We start from the raw sequence: 13,726 nt of genomic DNA on the forward strand, positions 1-13,726 counted from the left end.
ATGATCACTTAGATTCCGATTTAACTTGTCTATGTCTCATTTCAGTTTGGAGACATAAAACATTTACATAATGTTGTAAATCAGATGGATACAAAGATGGATTTCTAGTGTTACAAAGTCTGAGCGTTGCAGAAAAAGCCTTTCTCTGCTGCTTCATTATCTTTATCATTATATATTTTTGTCAAGGGCTAGTGTTACTTTTAGGTAATTCAAAGAAAACACACAAATTCCTTAAGCTTTAAGGGGAAAAAATTATGATAATTACATCAAACTTTTGCCCTAATGAAGAAGCTACTTATAAAACCTGTGGCCATTGATAGAAAAATGTATCCTGTGATAGCCCTTTTATACATTTCCTCAATTTTTTCTTCCTCAGGTCAGAAGTTTTGTATTAATGACCATAGTCACTTGCTCTGAAGATGCAGTCCTGCCTATTCAGGGCTGGTCTTAAATCGCAAACAGTATCATTCTCCTGGCGGACTGATAAAGGGTTTTCTTTTTATTCCGATGAAGAAACTAGGGTTTTCCCTGTTGCATTCTTCCGCATTTGGGCACGCTCCTCTCTCATGGCGGAGTGGCTGTCTGGCATCCGAGGCACGCACCAGGAAGACCCGTGCGTTCTCCCGCACTCAGCTCTCTGGGTCTCAAGCTCCAGGCCTTCAGATCACCCATGTGACTCTCCTCCACGGCAGTGCAACTCTCCAAGTCTCGTAACGACCATTTCCACACTGTGATGAAAAATACTACTTTCTGGGAAATGTAGCTTAGCTATGTGGACTTAGTCCAGATGCTAATTATGCACATTTATTTTTAGAAAATGTAAAAGGGTTCTTTTTTTTTTTTTGCTCCTTAGTGACTATTATCCAACCCAAAGAATATTTCCGATTTTTCTTTTGTTCTTATATTAATTAAAAATAGCTCATCTTCGAGTAAGGAAATAATCAGGCTATTGAGTACAAAACAGTGGGTTAATGAACTTTCAGTGTCACAAAGAAAAATAGTTTGGAAGTCGATGCTCTATTTTTAAGGGGAACCGGCTATTAGTACATGGCATTACTTAGCACGCCACGTGGGGCCCAGTATCACATTGTTCTAATTTAGACTATCAATAAACTCTAATTCCCCAAAGAGCATTTGAGCCTGTGCTTCTGAGTTGCTTTTATGAAAATTTGGTCAACTGGTGAATCAAAAATCAGCCACAGTCCTAATCAACAGTAATACTTAATATTCCTCAGGAGTATAGTATACATTTTGCAATTTCCTGATCCTAGGAACATTACATATTATGGATAAATATGTAATTAGAGTTTAAAAATATACATTAGAAAGCCTTTCTTTTCTGTATTCAATTTCAAATCAAGTGACAAGAAGGCTTAAGAGTCAGAGGAGCAATCACCACGGTTTCAGACTCAAAGACCCTCAAATTATATTTGAGGGTGTGAACACTGGCAGATGCTGAGATGAGCCCCCTCTGGGGTGCGTGTTGGGTGATGTTTAGGTTTTACAAACTAGAATAGTCATCACAGCCATGAACGGACGCCCTTGTCACTTCTGTAACTGCAGGTGTATATTTTTCTGGTCTCGGTGATTTACTAAGAAATGATTTACTACTGCAGCCAGGCCTCGTGGAAGCGCACCCACCAGTCTCCTATCTGAGTACTCATTCTTGTCTTTGACAGTCAGATCATCTTTCCAGCCTTAGCCACACTCTGCCAGGTTGTCCTCCAGGCTTGGACATCTGTACTCTTATCTTGACTAACCAAGTTATTGTAACATCAGTGACCATATTGCTCTAATATATACATATATGAGTCTATATGTATTTACTCGTACAGTATCTGTAAGTAAAATGCAATGAGCTTTATGCAACTCTTAAACCTAAAAGCACCACTTAGTGCTTCCCCATTGGTGAATCTATAGAGATCTGGGGAGAGTGGAGCTCTCGGAGAGGCACGGAAGCTCCTCGCCCCTTCTCGCCCACATCTCTTGCCCTGTACATCTTCTCCATCTGGCTGTTCCTGAGTTGTATCCTTTTATAATAAGCTAGTACTCTAGTAACTAATAATAATAATAACAATAGTAATGATATAATAACAACAACAACACTAATCTATGCATACTCTTGCAGGCACAAAGACCAAGACAAATAAACATTCACACCTAAAAAGCACATTTTATTTCATAAAAGCTCTATAAGAGTAGTATTGTATATGTAACTACATGGTCCATATTGCTTCACAATCAGTCAAAGAAAGAAAAGGGTTAAAAAGCTACCAGTTAGTTTGAGAAATGTTCTTTTTTAGTTCTCTTGTCCCTGGCCTAGTCTCAAGCTAGCACGTGACAGGCGGAATGCCTGCCAGCCTCTTTCTTGTTGATCCTCCCGAGACCATCTGTGCTGGGGGCATTGATTAGAGTGTGTCTGCTGGGATTACATCTTTTCTGTTGCCATGCCAACTAATCAGCTGATTTTGGTTACCACAGAAACAAAATGTCAGAGCACATAGTAAAGTAACATGAATTCAGCACAACAGAAAATGTTTTCTTAATTGGGGACCCTTTTGATTTAGGATTCCAAGTGAAAGGCAGCTTTTTTAAAAAAGGGGGGGGTAACTTTAGATAAAAGCCACATTAATTGTATTGATTAAGAGGAATGCAGAGATTTTTTTTTGAAGAGGAAAAATTCATTCCCTTGTATAAGCAATGCCCATTTTCTACCAATTCCAAACAAGAAATATAAATTCTATATATATATATGGGGAGAGAGAATATTCCATTTGCTGATTATTGCATATAAAATAAATCACACAGACTTCTATTCCCTTTAACTTCCAAGATGTAGACTGGGGGTGTAAAGGCTTCATGAGGCTTGGGAGGAGGCTGCAGGTATAATTACTTGGGGATGACCAGCAGTGACCAAATTCTCCTCCATCCTTTCATTTAGAAGAACATCCAATGTAGTCAACTCAGATTTGATTCTAAGGACTGTTTTCTCACATGATCTGCCCTGGATAAGGGCGACTCCTTGCTTTTAGCTAAGAAAGGAGGAGCCCAAGGGTAGTGACAACTTTCTCTTCTGTAGCCCCCATGACAGTGACTGCCAGAAGTGTCCTCAACCAGTGGGCCGTCTCACAGAAAACAAAGGGCCCAGGTTCACTCGACTTTTCAGATGCTGCAATCCAGTAATGCATCAGAAGGACCAGATCCAGGCCTTCCCATTAAGACATGCTAGTCCAGCAGAGGTAAACCAGAGCTTCCATCTGCCCTGGGCTGATGGTTCATAAACACAAAACAAATAGATTAGATCATCGAAAAGCATGGCATTTAATTGGGTAATATTCGTTTCAACATCCAATAATCCTCGCTCTTAAAAGAAACCAACACAGGGGTATAGCATCCAAATACTCCTGTCCTTGTTGTCCAGGCATTTCCCTGTCATTTGCTGGCTGTAGTCACCTCCCTTTTGTGAAAGTCTTCATTGCAGGTGGCTTCTGTCATGCTAAACCCCAGGGGAAATTGTGTGGCTTAATCTCCATGGAACGCTTTGGAAACCCTTGGTAAATTAATTCCAATGCCGAGATGCTCTGGAGGAGTGGTTCGGGGACACTGGAGTCTTCCCCATGTCCGTGTGCTCAGCTGTCACGGCTAAGATCAGAAACTGGGCTCTGAAGACCACTCAGCTGAGGAGTCTGGGGGCAAGGTGCCCAAATGCCTGAAATTACCTACAGATTCTGCTAATTGGAATTGAGTTAGAGGTCTTCACCCAGATTATCAATAATTATCTTCCAGTGCTTCTGAGACCTTCGATAAAGTGAAAATGGCAGGCACTAACAGCATCTTCCGTAAGCAGTGGCCTGTCCCCACACGTTACTAATTCTCCTGTACTGGTGTTTGTAGCTTGCTTAAAGAAAATACTACCTTAAATTAGAGTTGACCAAAAGCACCTAACCCAGTGCCTAGGACATAAGTGGAACTCAATATGGTGGCTTTTTGTATTAAATTCCCAGAGAGAAAGTGAGTATTAATATTTCATAAAAGGCTGCTATAAACTGCCAGTTGTCTTCATAGACTATAGTTTCAGAAACAATCATAACCCTATTGAGTTAATCATTATGTTTTTTCTTTAAAATTGTGTAGTGCAATCATTTCCAAGGTTTTGTTTTTTCTTACCATAGGAAATATTTCTTCAAAAAATGTTGGCCAGAAGCCCAATGTAGTAAAACAAATAAAACTGAAGCTGATCTGGTTGCATCGAAGATGGGAAGGGATCTCAGAGTCCAGGTGGAGGCCAAGCCCTTCCCAGCAGAGCCCCGAGATGCCTCTCTTGAACCCCTAGGTCTCAGATAGCACTACCCGTGTAGGGTTCTGTGTTCTCCAGTTGCATTTCTTTTATCTCTAGAGCTCTTAACCTATCACGTGCAGGGTGCAATGCTAGACAATCTACACTTAAAATTACCTTTTATATATTTTTCCAATAGCCCTGCCTGAGGATATTTTTATTCTCATTTTACAAATGTGGACACTGAAACTTAGGGAATTTGATGGTCCCAAAGTTTAAAAATGAGTGAAAAGCAGAGTCAGGATTCGAATCCAGTAATTTCTGACACCAAAGCCTCCACCCACTATTTTTGTACTGACTGCATCTCTGAGGCCGTCATGGATTGAGTGATGAGTCGTGATGATTTAAACTGGACCAGTGTGTGACGATCACCGCCCGTCTTAGCGTTGAAGCTGGACTCAGTGGTGTGAGATTGCCTAGTATTTTCTCACATTTAAAAGTCATTAACAGTGAAAAGAAAGGTAAATAAAATAGGAACTCCATGCAAAAAATGATCTGAATATCAAAAGAAGATTAAAAAGCTCCCCTATCAAAAAAAAAATAAATAAAAATGAAAATAAAAAGCTCCCCTATCACTAATCCGTCTGTCAAGGAAGGGAGCCTCAGAAATTCTTTGTTATTAATAATACACATTTTTCTTAGAAAGATAAACTTGCCACCACCCCCTTTAGGGCCCTTTATGCAATCAGAATTTGTCACTGCTGATATGATGTGGTTTAAGGAATGTACTCTAAATAGGCTTCGAATTTCCACATGTCAGTAACTGATACCCACTGCCTTGGGTTAAGCATTGTCCTCTGGAATTTTTCCTCGGAAATGAGAACCTCTGGTTGGATAATCTTATAGTATGCCACACTTCAGCATGAATAATTGCATACGTTCTCCCACATACAAAAGTAGGAGCAACTAAAATTAGAACAAGAGCACAAGCTCCTGTCGTCTAAGATTCATGAAACTGAAAAAAAAGAAGTTGGTAGGAGGATGCCGTTCTGTGGGGACCACACTCTGCACCATGCGTTTTGGACATCATCTGGCTGAAAGATGGGGTTTGTGAGTGTATTTACAAGTGAAGAAATGGAGGCTCGCAGTTCCAGCCATAACTAACAGGGTTACGACTAGATCATAAGCAGCGGCACTGTCTTTTGAACCCACTGATTCTGGGGCTTGTACTGCCTCAGTAGGCCATGGATAAGCCACTTGTGCCCCCTATTGTCAAGGTCCAGAGCCACCCAAGGATAGTCGGGGAGACCAGGTTGAGTAGCTGATATGTAATTTAGAGAAATCTGGCATTCACAACATGCACAACAAATGAGTGTGTCATTTGTCACTTCTAGGTGTGTACAGAAGGCAGACTGATCTTGGAGTTCACCTTTGATGATCTTATGAGAATAAAAACGTGGCACTTTACCATTAGACAATACAGAGAGCTAGTCCCAAGAAGCATTCTAGCCATGCATGTAAGTAATTTCCTTTCTCTTTCACTTTCTTTCCTGTTACCCCTCATTTTATATAAGGAGGAAAAGTATAGTTTCTCTGCGAGAGAACTCCAGTAGTCTTCACACTTTACCTAATTATTGCCAAATGTTGGGTTTTTCCCGCAACCATTTTAAGCCACCAACCCTTTTCCTCCTCCTTTGTTTCCAGTGTGGTGAACTTGGAGCCTTTTCTGTTTTGTTTTGATACTTTATTATTTTAAACTCTAACTTGAGGTTACCACAATAAACTGTGCTTTCCTTTAATTCCATTCAGTCATTATCCAGTACTGCTCTGCCTGGGCTAATAAACTGGTTATATATAACTGGGAAAAGAAATAAGACAAGAAGTAAGAAAAACAGTTTCCAGTTTTGATTGGAACCATATGAGGGGACACGGGGCCCACGGACCTCAGATCTGTGTCAAAGGGAGTTGACCCTTTCTAACCAGTGTTGGAATGAGCTAGAACATTTGGGGTTCTCTTGGCTTCCGTTGGACGTAAATCACTTCAAGTTTATTGAACACCAACTAAGTGCAAGAGTGCATTCGATGCCAATCTGGAGATATGCTGTAAAGGGAAGACTTGATGAGAACTCGTCAGGGCAACCTCTGAAGAAGTCAAAAGGCATTGACTTAAATAAGCCCCTTCCCTTTCATACAAGATATGGCACTTTCTGTGAAAGAGTTTGGGAGGAAAATCAGAATTAATGAGCCTGATGTTTAAGACCCAGTATAATCAAAAGAAAATAAGATTACAGTAGTTGGCATTTGTTGGGTGTTTCCTGTGCCAGGCCTTGTCCTAAATATTTTATGCATATTATAATTAACCCCCACAGTAACTTAGAGGAGTGAGTTACCATTCCTTATTCTTGTTTGAGAAGGGGGGAAACTGAGGTTCAGAGTAGTTTAATCAGTTGCTCCGGGCAAAATCAAGATTTCAACTCAGCTGGTTCTGACTCCAAAACCTAGACTGACAGGCCAAGTGTCTCCTAACTATCCAACTCCAGGCCACCTCTCCAGGCTTTTGTCCTCAGCCCTCTCCTCCCAGCTGATTAACCCAATCTCTGCCCTTGTGCTTTCTTCTGTGGCCGCTCCCATGCCCTCCCTCTCCTGCTCCATTGCTCCTGCCTCTACATGACCCAAGTCTTTCTCAATTTTCGAAGTCTAGTTCGTATCCTCTACTCTCCTTGAAGCAGTCTGGAGTAGCCAGTCTTATTCTCAAAATAGACCAAAGGCAGTGGGCATAAACCTATATCCTTGCTCCTGTGCGACCTTGGTCAAGTGACATTGATCTCTCTGTGCTTTCAGTCCTTCATCTATAAAATCAGTACAGTAATGGAGCCTGCCTTAGAGGATTGGTTTGAGAACTAAGAGTTAATGCATCTAAAGAACATAGAACAGTGCCTGGTACCTAGTAGGTCCTCTGCAAGTATGGCGATTGGTTTGTAGCAGCAGCAACCACATCCTTCCATGTATTTATTATTCTCCTATCATCCGACCATAATGTAAGCTCCTTGTGGCTGAGCACGACTACTTGATGCATCTCTGTATAGAACTAGCTCTTCCTGGCATGAGGAGGTTCAATAACTACTGGCTACATGTCCAGAGAGGACCCCCTTTCCAGAAAGTGATGTGAAAAGTGATACATTCCGTTGTCTCCTATATTTTGTTTTATATATATATACACACACACGGAGCCAATTGGTTGTATCACTGTGAGGAAATTCTTCAGAAAAGCATAAACTCAGAAAAGTGTTAGTAGAGCCGAGACAGTCTCATGAATGCAGACGTGGAGTAAAGGGATATTTATTTAAGTCTCCCTCTGTTTAGCGCCAGTTCTCTCATACCAATTAAGAAAGAAGGAAGACAGAAAGAAAGAGTGTCAACCAAGAGATTCATCGTAAAAGAATATCCAGAAAAAAAATCTCATTTTTTTCTAGCAAAACAGAACATTTGAGGTGGCCTGTGGAATGTTAGTTACCCTCTTCTGAATGTGGCTGATATTTTGGAAAATGTAGTGTTTACCCGCACGGTCTTGTGGGATGAAAATTGTTGAGGACACCTATTTCTAGCCTCAGTTTAATGGGGAGGAGAGTTTGAATTCTTAAATATAAATATGTATATTTATTTTATGCATAAGTGTTACATATATATGTGCATGTATATGTGCACCATGGCAGTTGCAAAGTTTTTAAATATGGTCCTCACTGCACGCTGCTAAAACAACACTATCTCCACAGGAAACAAAGGCTCGCTCTAAGGCAGGGCTCTCCCAGATGAGGAGGCCATGCCCCATCTGGTGAATCCTAGAGACCTAGAGGTATCCTGGCAGGTCTGAACCACCCTCCTCTGAAGCCACAGAGCCTCTCACAGAGCAAGTGAAGTTGTTTCTCCCAAGATCTAAAAACACATCCAACTTCATTTGGTTCTCCTTGGGTATAGGTCTTGCACCAGTGACCCACAAGTGTCCTTAAGCATTATAAGCAAGTGTCTTGAAATGCAAATTAAATTATCTCTAGCACCCTGGCCCTCTGAGAGAAATCAGCAGGGTCAAGAATGTACTTCCCAGCAGCTGTAGCACAGTCTGAGACCTTCTTGAGATCCTCTTGCAAGGATAAATAGACATGATTTTTTTCCTGTTTAGGCACAAGATCCTCAGGTCCTGGATCAGCTGTCCAAAAACATCACCAGGATGGGACTAACGAATTTTACTCTCAACTACCTCAGGGTAAGACCAATGTGATGATTGTTTTTTTCTGGTGAGTTTGAAGAGTCCTTTAGAGGTTTATATGTTTCTTCAACCAAGGAATTAATATAGCCTAATATATATGTCTTATAACATGATGTGTGTGTGTGTGTGGTCAGCGGAGGAAGGAAGTTAATTAACATGCATCAAACTTAGACTTTGTGGGGGTTGAACCTCCTTCATATATTTGCATCTCTCCTGGAATTAGTTATTCAAAGGATGGCAATGTTTGTCCTAAAATGCCTTGGTGCTGTGTCCCTTTTGGTTGTCTCAAGTTTGTGATGTGCTCTTGTGGAGTTCACGACCCCTGTGTCTCTACCCAGCAAGCGGTCGCCCCCGAGGAGACTCAGGGTGCCCCCCAGAGACAGGCCCTGCAGAAAGTCCAGCCAGTGCTGTAGCACAGACATGGATTTCTAAGGCTTTTAGGGATCCTCTGTGTGCCATGTAACTGATTTTCTGGTATGGATCTAAAGTCAGTTTTCATTTAAAAAAATTAAGTGTAGGCAAACATTCTCTACCTACATAATACTGATAGCCTCTGCATCTGGTCTAAGGGGGTAACATATATCACACTGGTTTTTAGAGGAATTACACATTGGAGGTAAAGGGTGTGGCTTCCTTCCTAAAGCCAGCATCATCCCCCAGAATCACCCATAAGGAGACAGCCACAGTCCACATTGCTTTGCCTCTGAGTGCTGAGTTCCTTTATTGTATTGGGTGATATTCATTTCTCCAGGGACCACCCCACCACCTCCATTCTAAAGTGGGTACTCTTCTTTCTGCATCCTTAAGTGCCCTGCAGGTTAGAGAATTCAGTTTTGTGTTCAGGATTATGTCTGTGTACGTTGAAATGCTGAAAGGCTTTGGCCAGACTTTCTCTTCTTTAAGTTAAGAGTGATTTGGACAAATGTTTTCAAGCCCTCTGCTCACTGCCATGGGCCAGGTGCTAACAGGTGCTGAAGACTCAAAAGTCATGGCACCAGCCATCAAGAAGCTCACTCCTGTGAGGGTCAGACCCATAAACAGAGAACAGTATACACAACATGGTAAATACCACGATAAAAGTTTCCAGATGGAATTATGGAAATACAAAACAGAGACATCTCAGAAGAATCGGAAACGGCTTTCTGGAGGAGTTGGTGCCTGAGTTGGGTGTGAGAGAATGAATAAAGGCAAACCAGGGAAAAGGACAGGAAGGCCATTTCCATCAGAGGGAAAAGAAGGAGGAGGGAGGAGGAGCTGGAATTCCCAAGCAGTTTGATGATGCTGGACACGAAGTGAGAAGCCAGGACAGGCAGGAAAGAGAGCTAGTTGGGAGTCAGGTCTTGGAGCCACTGGCTGGCCATGCTACTGTGCCAGGAACCTCTGAAAGGATTAAATCTGAGAATGGCAAGGTCCTCCTCCTGGGCAGAGGGAGAAGACACCTTTATTATTCATCCTAGATGCCCTAGGGCCAAATCCCAGCACAGCGAGAGCCAGAGTCAGCCTGGTGCCCCACCTCCTCACTGCAGTACCCTCGCAGTTTTGACAAACCTTTCAAACCGGGTTGTTCTCAGAGGCAAACCAGAGTCTGCCGGGGGTGGGGTGGGTGGGAGGGGTCGGCAGGCAATTTCTCTCAGCCAGGATAGCTGCGGCTATGGCTATGTTCTCTCGAATCTGCAGGCTCTGCATTCAGACCTGCCCCGCCATGGGGATGTGGGCGCAGTAGCGGGGGAAGCAAGGCCTGGCAGTTGAGGGTCTGTGGCGTTGTTCTGTCAGAAGGCTGCTCTGCACTGCTTGGCATTTCATCTTGTCAGGGACCTGGAGAGGTTGAGTTTGAAACATGTGAAGATGCCTCTTCTCAGGCAGATAAAGAAGTTCCACATGGTATGTCCTTAGCTGAGCCCACCGAGGAATCTGGGACTTTGGTGTCTATCCTAGGCTTGTTGCTAACCCTCCGGTGAGATCTTCAATAAATTCTTTATTATATCTTTTAGCTACATATAACTGAGGTGAATATATACTGAACTTCCTTCCTCCCTCAGTCCCTCTCATCATCACAGTAAAATGGTGACCTTCACCCTGGGGTCAGTAAGGCCCTCCTAGTCCCAGGTCCTGCACTTGGGAAGACTAAGGAGACCATACTTGCAAAGGGGTGATGAGAGTACAAGCCCCCTCTCCTGACAGTGATGCAAGGAAACCCTTTATGGGTTGGGTCACATACAAGAGTGTTCCCAAGACCACCATTTAATGCAGTGCTTGCTGCATACTGTGCTGTGCTGGCCATACCTGTCCTGACCGAACTAGTCTTCGCAATGGCCCACATGCACCAGCACCGTTCTTATAAGAGAGCCAGGTGCAGAGGGTGGGAGTAAGAGAAGTCGGTTGCCCAGCTTTCTATCACTCACCAAGTGGCAGAAGCGAGACGTCAACTTGGGTAGTCTGGCTCTAGAATCCAGGTGCTTCATGGCAAAACTCTGAGCCTTTCAGGTAAGAATGTAGAATGATGATGTTGATAGGAATCGGATCATGTCTTTCTTGCCTTGATGGGAGGTTCCACATCTATCATTGGGTCCTTAATCCACTCTGACAAAAGTAGTGTCTTCACCTTGTAGGGTTTAGTGTGAGAATTAAGTGAGGTAATTCATGCAGAGAGTTTAGCACAGGGTCAAGGGACATAAAGTGCCCAGCCGGTGATCGTTGTCATATGTTATTAAGCATCTACCACATACCTATCAATGTTCTTCATACTGGAACCACTTATAGCAACATGGTACCTGGCTCTCCCCTCTCCTCCTGGGTCCACCTAACACTATTTGCCTGGCTCATGCATCTTGCTTCAGCAGCTGTTTGCCTTTCTGCCTTCATTTCTTCCTTTGTTCACTCACTCAATCACGTCTTCATCTACTGATTGGTCAGGACACTTTTGTGGAGTCTACTCTATTTTTCTGGCAGCGTACAAGGTATGGTAAAGACGTGGCCTCCTTCTGAAGACAGCACTGACAGGCTGGTGGCTGAGGGCGGTGGGCTGTGGTCAACTACAGCCCCAAGGAGGTGCACTGATGTGGAGGGGTGTGCGAGGCCCATGAGAGCCCAGGGAAGGATCTGTGCATCTCAGGAAGAGGGTCAGGATAGAAGCCATCCCTCCCAGCAACAAGTCCTCAAAGTGGCTGTACGCCACTTGGCAGGTCATGGCTGAGAAGAATTTGGAACTCAGCACCCAAAACCCATGCACATGGCTTCCATGATGAGGCCTGGCCTCGTGAGCGCTCACTGAGAATGACACACCAAGGTGCTTTCTTCAGTTTAGACCTGGGGCCTAAGATGTCACCGGTGTTCTTATCATCCAACATTTGTAAGATAGCTGAGCTGTCACAAATGCATTCATCTATAAAATTGCTTTAAAACCTGGAGCTCCCCCATCCTTCAGAGGAATGGAGCCTTTGCCTGAAGCCCCAGAAGGCCATCTGAAATACTGTTTAAATAGAATGAATGAGGATTTTCAATATGCTTGTTTTCTGTGCAACAAAATTAAGCAGTACAAAAAGTAAGCAGTGACAGTCACCCAGCTTGCCAAAACAAATCCATTTATTCCCATGAATGCTGAGTCCCTGTCAGGAAGCCTGCAGTCAGGGCACATGCAGAGATGACCCAGGTGGCTCTTGTCATTGGTGAAGGGAGTGGGTGGCCCAGCCTTAGAGCTGCACCCAAACGCTCATCTGGCCACACTGTGTAAAGGAGGACTCTGGTGACAACAGAACAGCTGTTGTCTCTAGATTTAAGTTGTCAAATTGCAGCCAGTGCTTCCCATCACCTCCCAGCATCACCAGGCTGTGCTAAATGGTGGCCAGCTTGCCAGTCCCAGGGGAGCAGCAGCTGGAGGCTGCTGCTCGGGGATGGCCCTCTGATGAGGTATGGTCACACTTCATCCAGAGGCCTTGTCTGTGGCCTCCATGGCGTCCGGGAGGCCGAGCTTGTTGATTGAGTGTCCTTGTGGTGGTTATCCGGACTGGGGCTGGGAACAGGCCTGTGGCGTGATGAAGTCACAGCCAGGAGGCTGTTGGCTTGTCCAGAAACTGGGTGGTACATTTCACAAACCGTGTCCGCCATCTCCTGGGGAAGGAGGCTGTTTCCTAACATTGGGAGCATGGCCTCCCACAGTCAGTACATTCTGATGAGGGGACCAGAGGCAGAGAATGGGGCGCAAGAGCCAAGCTGGAATCAGGAATGTGTCCTGAGCCACGGTTTGGGGAAAGCAGCAAGTCCTGCCATCCCCCTGGCATTTTGTAAAGAAATCCAGTCGAGCAGCCACGGTCAGGCAGGTGCAGTTGGATAGATGCTGAGGCACCCAAGTCGACAAGGCCTGGCTGCGGAGGCCTGTCAGCTCCTACCAGATCCGCTGTGCCCACTTCTTCATTACTCATTCCACGAGCATCCACGGCACCTCCCCTGTGCCAGGTTTCCACCGCCCTCAAGGGGGGCACTGACTACTTAGGTGAGAAAGAGAAACAAATATGTGCTGGGAGAGAGTTCTGTCCCGGGTGCAGGACTAAACGTAATAGCTAAGAGTTCCTGAGCATGATGGGCCAGATACCGCAGCTAGGCACTTTGCAGATACACTTTGTCTTTTTAAAATACAACGGCCCTATGAGGAAGGGACTTTTTCTAAGTCCTCCTTTGCAGGTGGGGGAACTGAGGCACAGAGAGGTAACTACCAAAGGTCATAGAGCTGGTAAGTGGCTCAGTAGGGGTTTGAGGTGGCCTAGCTTTGTTTTTAAATGTTAAGTCCATCATCTAACCTGGGAATACTTTGGTGGCATCTGCTATGTCTCACACAAAAAAGGGAGTTGTTTACAAAAATGGAGAAGGCGTTTTCCCTTTCCCAAGTTGCTGAAGATGATACAAATACATCTGTTTCCAGTTCCCACTGCCCAACCTCAGCTGGGGACGCATGCCCAGACAAAAAAGAATGCAATAGAACTACCAATGTCTTAATGGTGATTTTTTTTGTCCATTTTCTTTGGCCAGATTTTTTTTTTGATGCTGGGATACATAAACTTTTTTATGCATTATGTTTAATGTGACTCTGAAACAGCTGATCCTGTATCCCAGCCAAAAGACATTTTCTTTGTGTTTCCCTTACTCTTTCTCCATGCATATGCATAGTATCCGCATAAATGTAATCAGTATAC

The 13,726-nt window shown here is 43.9% G+C and overlaps 1 protein-coding gene across 10 annotated transcripts in view; it reads left to right on the plus strand.

Annotated features, from left to right (window-relative positions):
- LDB2 (LIM domain binding 2) overlaps positions 1–13,726 on the plus strand; it is a 329,224-nt gene that overhangs the window by 264,501 nt on the left and 50,997 nt on the right. For all 10 annotated transcript variants that reach the window (XM_053922422.2, XM_053922421.2, XM_045182729.3 and 7 more), the window contains exons 4-5: positions 5,671–5,793; positions 8,454–8,537. In XM_053922422.2, the coding sequence (XP_053778397.1) occupies positions 5,671–5,793; positions 8,454–8,537 (207 nt within the window). The remainder of the gene's footprint in view (positions 1–5,670; positions 5,794–8,453; positions 8,538–13,726) is intronic.

The sequence above is a fragment of the Desmodus rotundus genome, chromosome 4 (assembly GCF_022682495.2).
Source record: "Desmodus rotundus isolate HL8 chromosome 4, HLdesRot8A.1, whole genome shotgun sequence".
NCBI classification, from domain to species: Eukaryota; Metazoa; Chordata; class Mammalia; order Chiroptera; family Phyllostomidae; genus Desmodus; species Desmodus rotundus.